Raw genomic sequence first — 20,666 nt, forward strand, 5'->3', positions numbered from 1 at the left:
ATTGGTTGGCTATAAGATTCAACCAAGTGCTAACTGCAACGTTCAAACAGTGAATAGTGTTTAAATACTTCAGTTTATTGAATTTTCTCTTACGACATTGTCCATCTATTCAGTCGTCAAACATTTTAAATCAGGGGTGGGCAAACTTTTTGGCCCGAGGGCCACATTGGGGTTGCGAAACTGTATGGAGGGCCGGGTAGGGAAGGCTGTGCCTCCCCAAACAGCCTGGCCCCCCACTCCCTCCCACTTCCCTATCCCTGACTGCCCCCCTCAGAGCCTTCGACCCATCCAACCTCCCCTGCTCCTTGTTCCCTTACTGCCCCCTCCCGGGGCCCCCCCATCCGACCCCTCCTGCTCCCTGTCCCCTGGCTGCTCCGACCTATCCACCTCCCCACCCCCTAACAGGCCCCCTGGGACTCCCACGCCTATTCAACTCTCCCGTTCCACGTCCCCTGACTGACCCTGGAACCTCCGCCCCATCTAACCGCCTCCTGTCCCCTGACTTCCCCCCGGGACCGCCTGCCCCTTACCCAACCTCCCCACCCCCTTACCATGCCACTCAGAGCAGCAGGACTGGAAGCTGCACTGCCCAGCCTGCGCAGCGGCGTGGCTGTGGGGAGGGGGGGACAGTGGGGGAAGGGCTGGGGGCTAGCCTCCCTGGCCGGGAGCTCAAGGGCCGGGCAGGACAGTCCCGCGGGCCAGATGTGGCCCCCGGGCCATAGTTTGCCCACTTCTGTTTTAAAGACATCATTGAGCTTCAAGATGGTGACCTCTGAGAATTTGTACTCAAACTATATTTTAATATTTCATGTGAACAGCCTGAAAATATGATTATTGTGATGCTAGTAGCAATCGTATTAAAATAGCATCTAGGGTCCAAATGTGAGATTGGGACCTTGTTGTGCTAGGCACTGTACAGATACAGTAAGAGACTAACCCTGCCCCAAAAAGCTGCTTACATTTTACATATACAGCACCAAGAGTGAGAGAAAGAAAGTGCTATTATCTCTAATTTACAGATGGGGAACAAAGGCACAGAGAGACTAAGTGACTTGCCGCCGGTGATACAGGGAGTCTGTAGCAGAGCAGGGACTTGAACTGAGGTCTCCTGAGTTCCAGTTCAGTGCGTTAACCATAAGAATATCCTTCCTCTTAAGGAACAGAAAATTGCCCTGGGATCAGACAACAACCAGCAGAGAAATTATGAAGAATTAATGAGACTCAAGTATGTCTCTTTAGATTTTTCTGTAATTGGGGAGGGAAACCAAGGAGAAACTGTGGTTATTTTTGGCAGGGAGGCTCATAGGGCACACACTTGTGGTTAAACTATGCCTTACACTGAGATGGAACAAGAGCACACAATGCAGTACACTAGATACAGCAAAGTAGTTAAACACAGCCTATGTAATGAAGCCCATGAGAATTGTCATGCTGTATTACAGATATAAAGAAAGGCAAAGAGCAGACTTCCCTCTGCATATTGGTTTTGGCATAGCTGCCAAAAGTTTGTTTTCATAGATAGCTTGAACATATATTTATATATTTGTTTCATAATCTTACCACACATAAACCAGGTCCTTGTTCTTTCACCACAGCTGATAAATGGGAATAAAAATTTGTTTGCCTAGCATGATAGCATCCCTCCCTGGAGACTCTATGTGGTTACAACTTCACAGCCTCCAGACCAATAATGTCTTAGTGCCAGAAGGCTCAGCACTGGTTCAGGCTTACCCTGGGGGAGGTCTTTCTCTGGCAGCTGTTAAAATTACAATGTTAAAGCTTTCTAATACATATGAGGCATTCAATAAATTTGTTCTAAAATCAAGCAGCTTTCCACAGTGATGTTGGAGAGATCAGCCTGGTTTCTCCAACCACACCCACTTCTTGATTTAAAACACGACTGAACCATTTCTTTTCTGTTTAGATTTGGACAGTATAAGAATTAACCAGACAACTATAAGTGTATAGGAATTTACAAAGAGTTCATCACTCTTGAAGCACACTGAAGACGACTGATGATGGGCATTGTTTATGGGTGGATAAAATACTATTTCAAAATTAATTTAAAATTTCCTTAGTAAAACTAAAGTACTTAAAGGACATGTCTGAACTGTGGCGCCATTGGGCCAAACGCAAACCCAAGTTAGGTGGTAAAACTGCTGATACTCTGGCCATGCTAGCACTTCCACTGTTGCCACTCACGGTGACATTGCACTCGGGCTAGACCAGCCCTGGCTAACAGCGCTAGTGCAGCCAAACATAAATGGGCTCTCTCTGCTAATCTGCTCCGAATTCAGCAATTCTTACCAAACAATATAGGTGCTCAGTACTACGTTCCAAAGGGATTATCACCTTTCCCTCCTCCTCTGCTCTTACTGACTGGGGACAAAAAGATAAATTGTTTCTACCCCATGAAGGGAGGAATAGGAGGGGAATTCCTGGCTCCTGGTCTTGCTGCAGCTGCTTTTTGAGATAATAAAGAGGGGATGGTCTTGCTGCAGCTGCTCACTTCTGGAAGTGATATGGTCTTTCAGAGCTGTCCCCTCCCCACATACATAGATAGGCCTGTCTGCCGGCCAGGACTGTACTATCCGTGGGATACTGTACTTAGGCTATCCGTGGGATGAGTGCTGTAAATTTTCAGTGCAGAGGCAGCCTTTAGTGGAAAGAAACTTCCCCATAAACCCAGCCAAAGCCCTGCACTGGGGCAGTTTGAAACGCTCTCCCTGTGAGTTCCACTGCATGTTCCTGCTCTTGTCCTTTGGCCTGGTCAGGAGGTAAGTGTGTTAGGAGCCAGGACTGTACACTTCGAAAGTAAATGCAGAGGCACATTTGTACATGGCCTGAGTGTTGTGAAAATCTCTACGGAACAAGTAAAACAAATGTGAATTTGGGGGTTTCTTGAGTCTCCCAAACCCTTCTTGTCCATTACAGCTACAGCCCAGGTTTCTTCTAATGGTCTTCACCGACCTTCATGTTTAAACAGGAACAATGCATAGATTTGGAAAGCATTTTTGTCAGTGTCAGTACAGTTAAACAGTCCACAGATTTATTGAGTCGTTGACTCTATCCGACCCGTTTTATTTACTCCTGCAGTCATCTGGCTCTTATTTAATTGTTTCCATGTCTCTGACAGAGGAGCAGCCGGTGCCATGGATTTCACATATGTCTCAAAGCTATATGCAAAGAAGGAATCACCTTTGTAAAGGGCATTCAGGTTACAGCTTCCTGGAAGAGGCTGCTTTTTTAAAAAAGTCAGTGTAAAAAATCAGTGTAATGTTGCAACTATGGGACCAAGATACCTTAAACAACTAATCGGTCTCACTTGGGAAGCACCATCCTGCCCTCACCTTTCAGGTGTGTCTACAGAAAGCAAGAAAGCCACTACATGAACACTGAGTGCATCAACTGGCTTGTGGGTCTCACTTATCTTTGCAACTGTTTGACGTGTTCAGGCAGCCAAAACTGTTTTGGACAGAACTGCTACAGTACATTTCTGTAGAGCAGTGGTTCTCAAAGTTTTGTACTGGTGACCCCTTTCACATAGCAAGCCTCTGAGTGTGACCCCCCACCTTATAAATTAAAAACACTTTTTAAAATATATTTAACACCATTATAAATGCTGGAGGCAAAGCAGGGTTTGGGGTAGAGGTTGAGAGCTCATGGCCCCCCGAATAATAACCTCGCAACTCCCTGAGGGGTCCCAACCCCCAGTTTGAGAACCCCTGCTGCAGGACATACTACAGATCCATGGCTGTCCCAGTGCTTTCTGGGATACCTGAAGCATTTATCCTATAGTGCTCATCACTCTTGCTGGGACTAGGGGGCTTCAGGATAATTTTCTATATATGAGGCATTGCAGGAGACTGACTCAACGGATTCATATGCAACACAGGTGGCTTCTCATCTGCACCGGGAAGAAACCATTGTAGATACCACCTGTTAAGTAGTATCTAAGCTAAAGAACTCATCCAAGGTGTTGCCATCAAAGCAAATTTCTACAGAGGGAAAACGCATCTTGTTAGAAAATGTGTTAGCTGACATGTTTTAACTAACACAGCTTGGCACCCTGGTATAGACAGGGAAAAGTGATGTTTAAAAATGTTAGCTTGTTCATGGTTATCCTCTGCAGCCAGCTAATATATTCGTTAAATATAACTGTCCTTTTCCACGCTAAGGGCAAAATCTTATTCACATTGTGTTAATATGTTCTCAAACATTAAACATTTTCCCTGTGTCAATAAGGTCTAACTGATTAAGGCCACGTCTATACGTACAGCGCTGCCGCGGGGAAGTTTTACCGATCCAGCGCGTCTGGTGCAGACGCTCTGTTCCGACCTCTGCAAATGGCAGAAGCTCTGTCAGCGGGAGAAGCACAGCATGTTTGGAATGAGCTATATGCCAAAAATAATGAAAGCAAAAGATTCTAAGTTCTTTGGGCCTGGGGCTGTCACTTACCACATGTTTGTATAGTGCCTGGCACCACAAAGCCCATCCTGGTAGGCCTTTGGGCACTACCCCAGTCTAAATATATATTAATAATAAATAACTAAAGCTGGATTAAAAGAACAGGAATACTTGTGGCACCTTCAAGATTAACAAATTTATTTGAGCATAAGCTTTCATGGGCTGGATTGTTAACTAATTTGACTTCTTTTTCCTCCAACATATCCACCTTTGTGTGCCTGTGAGCATTTTCAAATACTTTGATATGCATTTAGAGTTCTGGCTATTTAACATAAAGTCATAATTATAGGAGTTGTTTAAATCTAGCAGTAATAAATGCTGCAGGTTATAGATAAGAATGGCATCCTGCCAACGCTATGTTTGTTAATGGGGTATCTGTCAGAAACGGCTCAGACTTTGTTCCGTAGGTTATTTTGTCTTCCCATTTTCCTTTCTGAAATATGCCTCTGAAGTAATTTGTTGTGGAATCCCAAATTTACGAAGGCTGTTTCCAATTTTTGCTTGTTATAATAATAATAATTTCCAACTGGTTTCATTCTGTCTGTAGAATGTTGAAAATAAACTGATCAACTTTTTATTCATAATTTTGACAAATTTCTCAGAAAGGGAGAGTGCCTCATGCAGTGTACCTACATTTAAGGGAAGGAGAGCGAGCCCCTTGGCACAAGGCTAACTTCTTTGCTTATTGCCTTGTTAAAAAAAAAAAAAAAAAAAGACTTTCTTCTGTAGCAGACAAGTGTCTCATGACCGGCCTGTGAAAAACATTGAGCAAGTCAGAAACGATGTAGTTCTTGGACAATATTTAAAAAAAAAAAATCAAATTTGGTTCATTCATAAATCCCTTGAGGGACTCCTATAACTTTTAGAATTAATGAAATCTTCTAGCCAGTTCTGCCCTTTATCAGTAAAAGTTTAGCATAACTGATATCAATCAGGATATCAAGGTACTACTGCCCTGAGCTGCATGTTGCAAAAGATGATCTACAGCGATCCACGCAATTCAGTTGAGCCTCATGACCAAGGCTGAGGCATTTTATAAGAGCACGTGGCAGATCAGATATCATAGTTGCTTGCCTATATTTGAGGGACACTGTATCTGAATTAAGGCAAAAAGACAACAAAGTCTAAGGAAATTAGGTACACCATTACAATCCCATATTAAAATGCCCTGACTACGTCACTTAATTTGGTGTTCATTAAGATGAAAAGGGGCCTTGTGTGGGTAAATTGATAGAAATTAGTGACTAAATCAGGTTTATGTTAAGAGCCAGATTCTCTGCTGGTAAATTGGCTTAGGTCCACTAAGTTCAATGGAGCTACGCCAATTTACAACAGCTTAGGATCTGGTCATAAGAATTTAAATCTGTGAAAGTACAATAACAGCCATGTCATAGCCTAAGGTAAAGATAATGGTCCTGATCCGAAGATGGGCCAAGTTGCCCCCGTAACAAATTAAACTTTGGATGTATGCCCTTCTAATATATGCCCTGCATCATTCACAACTCACAATGAACTCACCATGTTCAGGCCCAGATGCTATCAGGTCTTGTGCTGAATACATTGAGCTGGCCTATTGATGCTAACAGGCCAGTTCCTGGCAGTATGTACCCCGTGCCGTAATAAATAGTTGGTTTGGATCCTTATTCTGCACAATTATTTCGTTTTTATTGTTTCATTTTTAAACACTTACATGTTTTAAACTAAGTTTTTTTAAAAAAAATTGAAAGCTTGAAAAGATTCATAAAAAGAAACAGAAATATGCTTCTCATTTAAAATTGAGTTTCCAGTAAGCTGCTTTTTTTTTCTATTTTAATTTCTCCCACATTTTTTTGCATTGAATCCATCTCTGGTTTTGATCATGTAGGAAATGGAGCATGAAGAGGCCCAAAAACACACAGTGTAAAAAGCCTCTCAAACAAGAGTGGAACATGGATGTCATTGGTCCACAGCCCAAATGTTCACCCCTGCTGCACAGTGCTGAAGGGATGGGAGTGTGGGAATGCTGTAGAAATTGGTCAGGAGTAGGCACCTGCATGGTGGAGGTGGTTACGCAGCAGGAGATGCCATGTTTCCCACTGCCACCATCACCACTTGAGACTTGAGTTCTGTGGGTCTGATCTAAAGCCCACTGAAGTCAAGAGGAGTCTGTCTTTCTTTTGTTTTCAGTTACCTTGCCCTGTGTGTGACGCACAGCATGTTCCCCTCTTGTGGCAACATAAGTGAGTAGCAGCAGCGTGACCCAATGGTTAGGTGCAGGAGTGGAAGTCAGGAGAATGTTCAGTGAAACATGGAGCCCAGTAGCTGAAATGTGGTGATGGAATTTGTGCCTCGTAAGTTGCTATGCATCAGTGGCTCCCTTCCGTCGGCCAGGTCTACTCTAGGAATGCTTGGCTGGTATAGGTATACTGACGTACTATAGCAACAACGCACTCCTAGTGGGGACGCAGCTTATCCCAGCAAAACCAGTGCAGCCTTACCCCTAAGTGAAATAAGCTATACCATCAGAAGCGCAGCTGTGCCAGGATAACTGCATCTATGCTAGGGGCTTTTGCTGGCACAGCTGTGTTGGTCAGAGGTCCCACTCAGCTCCTCACTCCCGTGAGTTGACATAGCTATGCCAGCGGAAGGCTGTAGTATAGACCTGGCCGCCTCCTACAGACACCAGAAATGGGAGCAGAGAACTCCACAGTGGCAGCTGCACGGTTCACAGACTTTTAGCTGTATTGCACTGCCACTTGCTGCTGCCAGCTCCGGGCCTTCTCCAAGGCTCACACGCTAGAGATAAAGATTCAGTTTTATCCTAGTGTGGGAGCATTCATGTACAGCTGCGTAACGCTCGCTCCAAAACCGGGTCGTAGATGCTGTGTTTTATCTACATGTGGAATGCTGTCAAACTTGATGCAAAGTAGAAATATCCCTGCTACGTACTGTGTTGTATTCCATGATACTTTGCTTTCTTGTGGTTAATAAGTGTTTGGGGTTTTGCTTTTGTTTTTCAGGACCTGCAGTAAGTACCGTGGATTTTACTCTTGGGTCAACAAAGTTAAGGCAATTTTTTTCCTTTCTGTATCATTTTACAAGAACAGCCTTTTTTGGTAGAGGTGTGTAAGGAAGGAAAATTGGTACCAGATGCTGTTTCCCCCCCGCCCCGCCCCCTTGATTGTAGACAACTAGTTTAAAAAAAAAAAAAAGCTTCAAAAATGCTTAACTCGCTGCCCTAAGGAGCCTGTGGCAATTTAAAACCCAGCAAATATTCTGTAAAACACATTGTTCTCTTTTTTTAAAGAGTTCTTTGGTCAGTTTCCATGCTCAAAAAATGTGCACACTGTATTAATATTTTAATGTTTTGATGTTTTAAATTTGAAAACTGTCCATCTCACTTCTCCCACCTATTGTGTCTCGGTTACTGCCTATCATTAGTGATGTTGATAGTCCCGCACTACTGTGATTCAGCCAAAAAAATTTATAGCTTTCTTCTCTCTTCGGGGCTGCTTGGCCAGTCATAAACATCCCTTGCAGCATGGCCAGAACCTTTATGGTGAATGCATTGTTTGAAGGGATGGTAGTTGAATATGTGCTAATCCCTCCTCCTAAGAAAACTTTCAGACACATCCCTCTTTATCCCCTCCAATGAAATCCCCAAATCTGTTACTTTCCCAGTGCTCTTGGGATGAGAAGTTAGCCTTACTGGCACCAGTTAAATGCTGTCATGGATGGGGTTTTCAATTGAACCTAAGGGAATTAGGCACCCGCCACCTTCCGTTGACTTCCTGAAAGTGAATGAAAGGCATCTAAAACCTTTTAACAGCTTTTGAAAGTCCTGCTCTTTATATTTCAAACCTGCCATGCTTTTCTTGATAAGCAATGTAATGTCAGTCTCAGTTTCTTCAAATACCATTCCCTTCCTGCTAAGGGCCAATGAGACTGGGAGGGAGTTACTCCAGTAATCTCTGCAATGCATTGATAAACCATCTTTTGATCTAGTTAATCTCCAAGTCTATATATTTCATTTAAATCCTTGAACTGATGATGAAACACAAGTAAAATGTTAGGGTGGTAAAACTCAGCAGTGTTGGTTCGTGTGGGTTTGAACAACATTTTGTGTTTATACTTTCAGTTAATGTGCGTTTATGTCCCTTGAGGTTTCATTTTTCTTTCAGGTTCATTTTTGAATCTGAAAACTTTCGCTATGTTGGCTTGGTTTTCAGTGGGAACCATAGAAGAATGTGCAGTTAACAATGATTTTGACCGATAACCTCCCTGAGGGGAGGGAAATGGGGCTTGTCTGAAACTCTACGCAGGGACACATTCTGTTATAAAAGTTGTGCACGATATTAGCAATCAGTCGGTGGCGGTATCTGTCTGCAGAAGCCTAGGTAAATGAATTTGTCCGAGCTCACTAGTATTTAGGAGTTTAGTCTGTCAGTGAAATCATTTTTCTGTAAATATTTTCTAAATAAAAAGTTCAACAGTCTGTTTATCCACATAGTACAATGAGTATATGGGTCTCCATAATATTAGCAAGGGAACATTTATTGGGGGGAAAACAATTGAGAAGCAAGTGATTCCAGATTACTTGGCACTGAGGTGAGCTGGGTATTGGCTCCTGAGCTTCCTTGTTATGCACAAAATCCAGAGCATGTTTTTGCTTCTTCAGCAAAATCATTATACACACTGACCTTCTAGAGCTAAGCCATAGGGCTCCGTCTTCGAGACATTCTACTCTGGATTTACACCAGCACAATTCAACCACACAGAGCTTTGCATGGTATATTTTGGGCAGTTTCCCCCGACTAAGGTACCCTATGGATAGGGTGACACTATTTCCTGAAGGGAAAATGAGACAGTGCTTGGGGCTAGCCCGAGTCCTCCCCCATTCCCCACATGGGGCTGGCATGGCCACTTCCCTGAGCCCTGCCTGCCCCCACACATGAGGCTGGGGCTGGCATCGCTGCTCACCCAAGCCCTGCCTGCCCTCCACACGGGACTGGGGTCACTGCTCGCGCGAGCCCTGTCTGCCTCCTGTGCAAGCCCTGCCTCCTGCCCCACGCAGGGCTGGCATCGCTGCTCATCTCCCTGCGCGTTCCTCTGCACCCCACGTTTTTGACAAAAGTGAGCATTTGTCCCATATGCTTTTGTCAGCTGATCAAGTTGGCAAGAGCAAAGGGGACAAATGTCCACTTCTGCCAAAAAAGTTGGGACGGCCAAGACGGGGCTTAAAAAAGGGACTGTCCTGGCCAAAACGGGGTATATGGTCACCCTACCTATTAATTAAATTTGTGTTCTGCAATGTATTAAATTATTTGAATTTGATTGGAATTCAGAAAAGTCTTTTATTATTATTATTATTTATTATTTTATTTGTAGGTAAACATTAAAAAGATGATCTGCTTCCAACTCCCTATATATTTTAAAAGACACATTTCTTTGCATTTGTTGCTTACCACCCCTTAAATTACTAAAAGTGAATATTTTAACAGTTTAGGCTCCACTCCTGCAGTTGATACCACAAGGTGTATGCAGTCTGCCTTCATCCTGTCAATTATAGGATTGAGGCCTGAAATGTCACTGTATGTGCTGTCCGTTCACTTCTATTAATCTGATTTAGCTTGAACAACATATTTAGAAACTATTTCCTTTTGGTCTCCAGTTACTTTGATTTTGCTGGTTATCACGCGCTGTTGAATTGCAGACACTGCATAGGGGAGACTGGTGAAGCAGAGAGGCCCCGCGTCAGCAGAGAAGGGGCTAATCAGATCCTTTGGATCCAGCTAGCCCTGTCTGCCATACCTAAAGGGGGAATAAAAGGAAAGAACCTGGCCCAGTCCAGGGCTGACTGGCCAGGTAGAAGGCTTGAGCTCTGTCTCTTTGCACAAATGGACTTTTGCTGGTGGAGAGTTAGCTGGAGCAGCCCCTGCGGAGTAGCAGTTCTCTCCCAGGAGAGAGCAACGCTCTACTAAGAGACTGCTTAGGAACCAAGCCCAAAGGAAAGGGCAGGGAACACCCCAGGGGAAGATTGGGGGTGGTCCAGTACTGAGTTGATTTTCCTATTTTACATCAAAATGTTTCAAGGCTGAGCCCCTCCAGTAGCCCCCGAAGGGGTTAAGACTGAAAGAACAATTAGCTGGTGGGCCAGAACCCACTTCCGTGGACACTGGAGACAGAGACTTCCTCCTCTTGGGGAGATCCACAGCCATGACAGGCAGCTGGGAAGGTCCACTAGGGGGCACTCCTGCAGCTATACCACTACGAACATTTTACTCACAAACAAGACTCTCTTCCCCCTGCACTCTTTTAGACTTTTTTTTAATGTTTTGTAAAACTTTTCTTAATAAGCCCTAAATCTGTGGCTTAAGACTCTTTAAACTCTTAAAAAAAAAAAAAAAAAAAAAGTCCTAAAACCCACAGAAACACAATGTTATTTTATGTCAGCAGCATTGCAGTTAAGTCTATTACTTTCTTATGTTTCTTGATTTTTGGCCATAAGGAACTGATTACATTCTATACATATAGCGTCACATTATGCTAAAATGCATTCTCAATTATGTTGGCCACTAGTAGTGGTTGTTCTGGTGTTTTATTTTTGGCTGTCATAAATTAGTTGCATGTATGAAGTATTAGAATCTGTGGTACAGTATTTAGGTCTGTTAGATGATGGATCATTCTGTCTGTAGAAGAAGGAGTGTGCTAGTCAAATACTCTATAAAGACTCAGTTACAGAGGATATTAAAATCACATGCTGAGTAGGAAGTTTCTACAGTCTGAAGGATAGATTTACCATATACTATAATTTAACATTTACTGTAACAGATATTAACAAACACTTTATGTATTAAGGTACAGACCATGGAAACTTACCAATAAATGAGGGTTATGATTTACACAGCGTTTCCTACTTATATATTTATGCTTCAGTTGTCCGGTACCATAAACCTTCATAAAAATTACACTGTATATTTTATCTGAAGTCTGTAATTTGTTAAATGAGTTGTTATAATTAATGTCTTGTTCCTGGAAGAACCTACATCTCTGTAGAGTGTGTGTTAAATACTGCAGTGTCTCTTTACTAGACGTGGATGCTACTGTATTTAGATTGGAGGAAACTTGAGGAGAAAATATAGAAAGTTGACACAATAAGAAATGTATGAATGCACCTACCATTGTATAATAACACCATGCCAATAAAGTCCACGTATATACAGTATCACATGACATTGCTATACTAGATACAACCCTGAAATTTAACAGCTCTGTACTTGGAATCTGTATGACTTGTACACTCGTTTGTATATCCAGATGGGCAGCTAACTACATGTTTAACCATATATCTAGCTGCAAACATCCCTTTGGAAAACAAGGAGACTAGAAAATGAGAAATGTCCTTGGCCAGCTGTGTTTTGTGTCCCTTTTCTGATGTTGCATATCTGGATCATTAAATAAGATCTTTTCTGTGTAGAGCCCAACTTCTATTTTAACTTCACCCTAAACAGGTGCAAAACCTTGAGCGGGGTTGGGAAATCGCCTCCTCCCATAGAAAAAACAATGGAAGGGGGATATAGAGAGGGGAAATCCTCACAGAAGTGGTTCACCCAAATCCCTCCATCAAGAGAGGGCAGGGCTTGGTGTTTGTCCTCACACACTGCTGAACTGCCCCAGGTCACAGGTTGGGCTCCTAATCCTGCAGATTCCCCTGAGGTCTTCACAGACAGGGAGACACAAAGCCATAGACACAAACGGAGACAGTCACAGGGTTCCTCCTGCTTCTCCCCATTGCTTTTCTCAAGAAAGGGTCCTCAACCCAGAGGGGGCACTATGCCAAAGTGCATCTATATCTTGCCATCAGATTGCTTAAAGCAGAGTAATGTTCCTCATTACTTCTGTGGGGAACTCTGCCTGCTGGCCTGCAGTGGCGCCTGGCAATATGTCCCTGACTCCACTGTAGGATTGCATGAGAGGAGGGGATGGGTGGGTGGGAGCAAAGCCCTTGCTAAGTAGCAAATGTATACAAAAAGTCAAAAACAGTTGAAAGGTGAAGAGATGTGTATTTGATTCACACTTGTATCAGTTTCCCCTCCAATAGGAAAAGTTCCTCTTGTGATAGCCTGCACTTTAAACGTTGGTGAGTTCTTGCGCCTCCCACTGGCTGCCAAGGATGCAGAAGGGACTAAGCCCTCCGGGTGGGTCAGGCTCTGAGTTTTACATATTGCAGTGTGTTGTCAGGCTACTGAGAGTAGAACTGTGACTGACTTTTTTCTTGTTGTCTCGCTTATTCACTCCGCACAGGGGCAGTCAGGACGAGATGGCTACCCGGTAACTCTGCCATGCCATTTATATTTTACTCTCTTCTAAGCTACGCCTCGCATTTTGCTCTTTTTCCATCAGCCATCGCTCTCTTTGCCTGTCTAAGATTTTTTTCTTCCTTTTCTCTCCCTTTAGTGGATATGGTATTTAAGGGATTTAATCTTACAGCTCTAGAGCAGATTGTGCATTGTATACTAATGATTATTGGCTAAATCCTGACTCCCTTCATATTTGTAGGGAGGCCTTACTCAAGCAAACCACTGAGAGCTTGCCGGAGTATAAACTGAGTGAGGACCTTGGGATTTGTCTCCATGTTAATGCTCAGCAGTAGAGGGGCCTCGTTTGGGTGTTGACTTGCTGAAGGAAATGCACAGATAGCTGAAAATGAGCCTTGATGTATCCATATCTAAAAATATCCCAATTGTTCTTTTCTAAAGTGTGTTACAGAATGGGGCACCCTACCACCTCCAACTGTGATCTCACAGCTAAGCAATGCTGACCTCAGTCCCTTGGTGTCAGAGCCATCCCTTGGGTACAGCAAATCGGGGCGACCGCTCCGGGGCCCGCACTTTGTGGGGCCCCACGGGCCAGTGCAGTTGGCTGGTGCAGTCAGTCCCGGAAGTGACGGTTTGGTCCCAGAAGTGACGGATTTGTAACGTCCACCCCAGGCCCCCTGCCCCACTAGGGACAGCCCTGCTGAGGGTTAGACAACTCTGGGAAGACCCAGGAGTGGTATGAAGCAGTATAGGTAATTCAGTATGTGGTGCTGTTCCCATTTGCACTGGTTCTAAAGGATGCTGCTCAGCCAGAGGGTGTCTTCTTTCTGAGGAGAGAATAAACCAAGGTCCTGGCTATTTTTTTTGTTATGATTTTGTGACACTTATTGCAAGAGTAGGAGTATTAACCTGATTCTGGCCAAATCCCAAATTGTGGATTTACATGTGCCCCACTACCCCATTGTGTAGCTACTGTGTATTTTTAAACACCTGCCATGTTCCACCCCAGAATGGAGCAAGTGCCTGCAATTCAGTGGTGAGCAAAGTGATTGCTCCGTATGCTGTGTGTGCAATCAGTCAGTGAAATCACAGTGTACATCCATTAGGGTTACAGTGCACTGCAGTTTTGCAGCTGTTTTTGTGAATAATGTACAGTTCACACTGTGTTGCTTGAATCTCTGTCAGGGCTTCTTGATGTTCCTGCTGTTCCCCTTCTAAGGGACAGGAGATGATTTAGGCTTCTCCTTGCTATGACAGACATCTTTTTAAAAGAAGCTGTTGGGAAAATGCACTTTCTTGTTTTCCTCCTCCTTGTGCTCTAGCTTAATTCCATTTTGGACTCATACAAACAGCAAAAAGAAAAGGAGTACTTGTGGCACCTTAGAGACTAACCAATTTATTTGAGCATAAGCTTTTGTGAGCTGCAGCTCACTTCATCAGATGCATCCAATGATGTGAGCTGTAGCTTGCGAAAGCTTATGCTCTAATACATTTGTTAGTCTCTAAGGTGCCACAAGTACTTGTTTTGTTTTTGCGGATACAGACTAACACGGCTGCTACTCTGAAACCATGCAAACAGCAGAAACTTGCAGTGTGTGATGGATGGATAGCTGAAGTGAAAATGACTAAGGGAAAAAAGAAACACTTTTCACTTTTCATTTCCCTGGAACTTGTTTTTGAGCCGCCCTGGGAAAAGATTTCCTCTGAGATGCTGGCCTCGCAGATTGGGCAATGTAATAGTAAATTAATTTCTAGGACAAGCCTTTTGTTTCATTACATCAATAGCAGGAAAGTATGCAGTTGCCCTTCTAGTTGGTTTTAATAACTTAAACTCAGTATAAAAACCCATTCTGAAAGGAACAGTAGGAGACCTGCAAGATTCTTTGTAATAATTTATAGTCAATCGGACTGCTTATTTCCAGAGGAAATTACAACTACCATTCATGTAACCTACACCCACTCAGAGTGGTACCCTGTCCCCCTCTAGTGGTGACTGGTTGCATATAGTGGTTGATGAGCCTGCTACAACCTTGGTTAATAGACATAAGTCTATTAGCTCAGGCAAGTAGAGGCACATGCTTTAAGATTCCCAGGTTCAGTGCTCCCTGCTGGTGGTCAATGCAAGGGTGTGGTATTTGGGGGGTATCTCTGTTTAAACGGTCAGTGTTTTCTAATGTAGTATCTGACAGAGTGTAGCAATTCCTGGGGGTTTTGGTCTTTTAATGGTGACCACTGTGTATCCCTTTTAAAACCTGTCCTGCCTCTGCAGGTCCTGCTCTGACCATATCAACCCCTGCTCCCTCCCCCACATAGTACCATGCACTTTTCCTGAGGTGCTTGTCTGCCCCACACACCACTGTTTAGAGTAGCTTCCTTGGGTTGTGTGAACTCAGGGTTAAAGACTTGAGAGGATGTTTGGAGGCAGGATTACTACCTGAACCCATCCTGATTGCCAGTGGCTCCAAGGTCATGGTAACACACTGCAGTTGGCAGCAGCTTGGGAGTTAACCTCTTATAGCTGTGGAAAAGGTTTCTAGGAACACTCCAGCGACAGCGTGGTGAGGTCTCTCAAGCTCCTTGCACTTTCTGCCCAGAGTAGCACTGCTGGCAAGGCCTCAAGTACCTACACATCATCCCTCTCCCCTCGAAAGGACCCAGTCGTCGTGACCAGGGGGAAATGCCAACCCCAGAATGCACATTCATAGCAACACGGACAACTTTTTGCTAACTGTGAAGTGCCAGGGAACAACCAGTAGAAATCCCTCTGAAGAACAGCAAACATGACTGAACAGAAGTTTATAGAAATGCTTAAGTGGCTTATCAGAGGTTAAGAATTTAATTTATTAAAGATTAAGCATGAAGGTTTTGCTCTAATTGGACCATTCAATAGCAATTTTAGAATGACTTTCTTCTTCAACAGGATGCTGACTAACCATTTATAAATTAGTGCTGCCCTTGGGAAATATTGTTTTGTTGGGTTTGGGGTTTTTATTTTTTTTTTTTATCCCAATGATATTTTTGGCACTGCCAAATGCAGTTTTAGTCGCAGGCTCCTGAAAACCAGAAATGATGGAAGGAAATAAATAATTCAGTTTACAGGGCTAGGATACAACCTTACAATCTGCCCTGAGGGAGCATACTAGTCACAATCCCCTTCCGGGTGCCCCCATCACCACAGCTCAGCTGGTCAGAGTACTGGAGGGAAACAGAGTCAAAGCTCCACCTATTCCTCACCCCTGCCTTTCTGTCTGCAAGAGGGCAGGAACCTGTTGCTGCCCCACTGTGGCTGCTGTTTCCCTCCTACCCCACTGGGCCCTGCACTCAAGGTAACTCATGCAGTTTCGCTTTAAGAGCTTGGTCAAAATAGGTGCAAAACAGAGTGAGCCAAACCTGCCAGTGAGGCTTGCCAAAACTCATCCGAACCCCAGGCTGCTGCTTCCACAATAAGTAGCTTTATCTAAGAAGGAGGCAAATGTATCTCTCTTTTCTGAAGAGTCCAATGCCCTTTGGAGAGGAAAGCTTAAATAAAAGCAGGCACTTGTGTCTCAGATTCGGTAGCAGCACATGCTGGCCTCCATCACATCCAATTGCTTGATCAGACTGGTCTAATGATTTAGTCACTCCTGAACAGGTAGATGTTTGGGAGGTGGTCTGTGCTACACATGCTGCTGTGGTTAACTCTGTTACTCATTTGTGGTTTATAAAAGAGAGATTAGCTAGCTAGCGGGCTTGCTTTCTGTCCTCTAGCTGTCTCATACTGCGTATGGAAACCTGAATTCATGTGCAGTCTCTTTAGTGATCATCACTGTGTCAGGATGCCCTTTTGTGAATTTATGATATACAGATGGGAAACACTTGGCAGTGAGGTCAGTTCAGCAGCTTGCCTTCAAGTTAAGTGCAGCTCTGTTCATTGCAGGACATTTCAGGCGGGGCGGGGGGGGAATGTTATTTACACTATCTGAGGTTTTGACAGTAAAAGAAGAAACAAAAACTTCCCTGATATTTTCAATAACAGGCATTGTTGTGGTAGAAAGGAATTTTGGCTTTGTGTCTGTCGTGTGAGTTTAAAGGAGGATAAAAAGTCCTCCATCTGTTGTGATGCATGGATGGGATGTCTGCTGTCTATTCCACACACGGCTTTTTGACAATTGATGGAGCTTACATTTTTGGGTCATATTCTACCCTCAGTTACGATTGTATGAGTCAATAGGATTGCATGGCTGTAACGTAGGGCAGAACTTGATGTAGTCTTCTGAGCAGGTAGAGGGATGCTCTTTCTACCGTCTTCTAAATTTCCAAGAACAGTGTATTTTAACAAAAGTTGAAAGCAATTCCTTTTAATCTATATATCCCTTATCCAATGAAATAAATACATGTAACCTCTGGCATATTAGGAAATAACAAGTCTAAGTCAAATGGTTCTTCATCCAGGGTCATAAATGCACATGACACTTAAATTTCTGGGACCTCAGTAGAATCCAGCAGATGTACTGGAGTGTTTTGTTACATATGTGGCTATTTTAATCTTGAGTTGAAAAAGTTATTTCTATAAGAAGATAAAATAACTATTGTAGAATTTGAAAGGAATGAACCATTTAGAGTTCTATAGAAATGTAATAGGGTTATAAGAAAAAATATAGAATTTAATAGTGAATTATCTTCTTTCAGGAAGCTTATTGCACCATACTGTAAAATTCTATAGCAGAGGTGTAATACTATATGAAATTCTGTCGGATGGTTGAATATTATATTAAATTCCATGGACCACAGGTTGGAAACCACTGCTTTAAAGCATCCTGAAAACCAGTTTTAAAGACACTATATAAATAGGCTTGGGAGGATTAGATTTTTATTAGTAAATGTCGATAAATGTCAACTTCACCATACACACACAAGCCAAAAACAAAATATTTCCATCAACGATAACTGAAATTTACAGATAGGCAAATTAAGAATGTAATACAGTAAATATCCAGTGATTTAGACTTTCCAGTAAAGTTTGTTACAAATGGACTAGCAAATGAGTAGTAAAAACGGGTATGATTTGTTGGTTTAAGGATATTTAATTTGTATATTTTGATGTATGATGTTGATGATTTCTGTTTTAATGGATTTTAAAGCTTTAACTCTTTGAAACTCAGCATCTATTGTCATTAAATAACTGTCTCATCCCCTGTAATTTCTTGCAACTGTGAAAATCTAAATTGATAAAAATTGAAAAAATAATGCTTAAAAATAAACATTGATATTGTCTATCGAAATTATAAAAAATAAAAAGCATTCTGCCAAGCCTATGTATAAAATAAGGCCCAGATACTGTAATGACATAAGCACATGCATAGCTTTTTGCACAGTCTTGATTGGATCAAGATCTAAGACTAAGGAGAAGTGAAGGAGTAAAACGTTTCATTTTAACTCTAAAACAACTAAAAATATTTTATTGTGCTCGTCCTAGCTATGTAGATTGCAATTAAAAACAAAAAAATCCTAAAACTTCTTAGGTAGTTTTAGGCTAGGATGTAATCACTAATTATAGCTTCTGAGTTATTCTAAATGCAGACTTCAGCTGGCAAAACAATAAAGTTAGTAAATTGCCAGAAGACTAACTTTAGCTTTTATATATTTGGTTCAAAATTGGAAAGGAATAAACTTTGTAGCATTCTTGGCAGAGAACACAGCAGAAAACAGCCCTTCTTTTTGTAGCTTTTTTTATGGAAACAATTTTATCATACAGATTATTAAACTATCCTACCCATTGCCAAAGTGATCAACTGTTATTGTCTCTTAACGTTCTCATAACAGCTTGGAGGAGAGGAGGAAAGTGTTTTCATTATGCCTCGTGTCATTGAATACTCTAGAGATGCACTGTTATTATTGTGAAGCAGTTTGACTCAATCCAATAGTCTGATTATAATTATGATGACTGGGGTAGATGCGTAGTGACCTCCTTGGGGTACTGTTCCTTCTCCCCATTGCTTGGGGATCTAAAACAATTTGAGTTTTAATGTACCATTTTCTCCCATACATAGCCTGAAAACCAGAGGGTGAGGGTGAAGTCCCAGTTTCTAAGAGTCTATCAGATTAGACCTGGAGCAAGTCCACGTCAAAGATTTGCCTAGAAAAAATCTTCATTCAAATACTATAAAACTTTGACTTTTTATATTTAATCTACTGTTAAGCCTGTCCATACAATGGATGGAACCATGTTAACATCTGACATGTTTAACTAGTACAGTTTAGGCCCTGATCCTGCAAAGACTTGACACGCAAGTGGTCCCATTGAAGTGTGTAAAGTTAAGCACATGCGTAAGTTTTGTAGGATCAGGGCCATAGTAAATTTTCTTGCTATCAATGTAGCTGTAGTTCCTTTTATTTTCTGAAATGTTATGAAACCCTGGTATAAACTACTAGGCCACTGATAGCAGAGTTTGATTATCATAGCTCTTAAAATATCCAGTAGTGTGGCTGGGACTAAAAGGAGAATGCCAGAATCAGGATAAACAAGACAAATCAGATATATTCCTTCCCTCCACAAATGATTTGTCTTTTGTGCTCTCTTTCTCTCCATGATTCATAGATTCACAGGTTCCAAGGCCAGAAGGGACCATTATGATCATGTCTGTCCTAGAGCAGATCTTTTAGATAAATATCTAGTCTTGACATAAAAATTGTCGATGATGGAGACCCCATTGTGACCCTTGGTAAATTGTTCCAATGGTTAATTATTCTCATTGTTCTTCCACTCTGAATTTGTCTAGCTTCAATTTCCAGCCATTGGATCATGTTATACCTTTCTCTGCCAGACTGAAGAATCCATTATTAAATAGTTGTTCCCCATGTAGGTACTTAAAGACTATAATCAAGTCACTGCTTCAACTTCTCTTTGTTAAGCTAAATATATTGAGCTCCTTGAGTTTGTCACTGTAAGGCATGTTTTCTAATCCTTTAATCATTCTCATGGCTCTTTTCTGAACCCTCTCCAATTTATAACCATCCATCTTGAATTGTGGGCAGCAGAAATTAACACAGGATTCCAACAGTGCTCACACCAGTGCCAAATATAGAGGTAAAATAACCTCCCTACTCCTACTCGAGATTCCCCTGTTTGTGACTCCCAGCTGTTTTGACCATAGCATCACACTGGGAGCTCCTGTTCAGCTGATTATCTACCATGATCCCAAAACTTTTTCAGAGTCATGGGTTTCCAGGATAGAGTTTCCCATTCTGTATGCATGGCCTACGTTCTTTGTTCCTAGATGTACGGATTTACATTTAGCTATGTTAAAATGCATATTGGTTGCTTTTACCCAGTCTACCAAGTGATCTAGATTGCTCTGAATCAGTGAACTGTCCCCTTCATTATTTACCACTCCCCCGAGTTTTATGTCATCTGCAAACTTTTATCAGTGATGATTTTATGTTTTCTTCCAGGTCATTGATAAAAATGTTAAATAACATAGGGCCAAGAACTGATCCCTGGGGGGACCGCATTGGAGAAACACCTGCATGATGATGATTCTCCATTTACAGTTACATTTTGAGACCTATCAGGTAGCCAGTTTTTAATCCATTTAATGTGTGCCATGTTAATTTTATATCATTCTAGTTTTAATCAAAATCTGCGCTACCCAACTCAAATTCCTTACAGAAGTTCAAGTATATTACGTCAACATTATTACCTTTATCAACCTAACTAGTAATCTCATTTAAAAAAACCGATATCAAGTAGTTTGAGAGGATCTATTTTCCATAAAGCCATGTTGATTTGCATTAATTACATTACACTCCTTTAATTCTTTGTTAATCGAGTCCCCAGTCAGCCGCTCCATTATCTTGCCCTAGACTGATGCCAGGCTGACATGCCTATAGTTATTCAGGTCATTCCATTTACCCATATGAATA

General features: G+C 42.2%; 1 protein-coding gene across 1 annotated transcript in view; it reads left to right on the forward strand.

The window, feature by feature from the left end:
* Positions 1–20,666, forward strand: part of COL23A1 (collagen type XXIII alpha 1 chain) — a 353,419-nt gene that overhangs the window by 256,965 nt on the left and 75,788 nt on the right. Inside the window, exons 4-5 of the mRNA XM_073355469.2 lie at positions 7,467–7,474; positions 12,751–12,777. Of these exons, the coding sequence (XP_073211570.1) occupies positions 7,467–7,474; positions 12,751–12,777 (35 nt within the window). The remainder of the gene's footprint in view (positions 1–7,466; positions 7,475–12,750; positions 12,778–20,666) is intronic.

The sequence above is a fragment of the Lepidochelys kempii genome, chromosome 8 (assembly GCF_965140285.1).
Source record: "Lepidochelys kempii isolate rLepKem1 chromosome 8, rLepKem1.hap1, whole genome shotgun sequence".
NCBI classification, from domain to species: Eukaryota; Metazoa; Chordata; order Testudines; family Cheloniidae; genus Lepidochelys; species Lepidochelys kempii.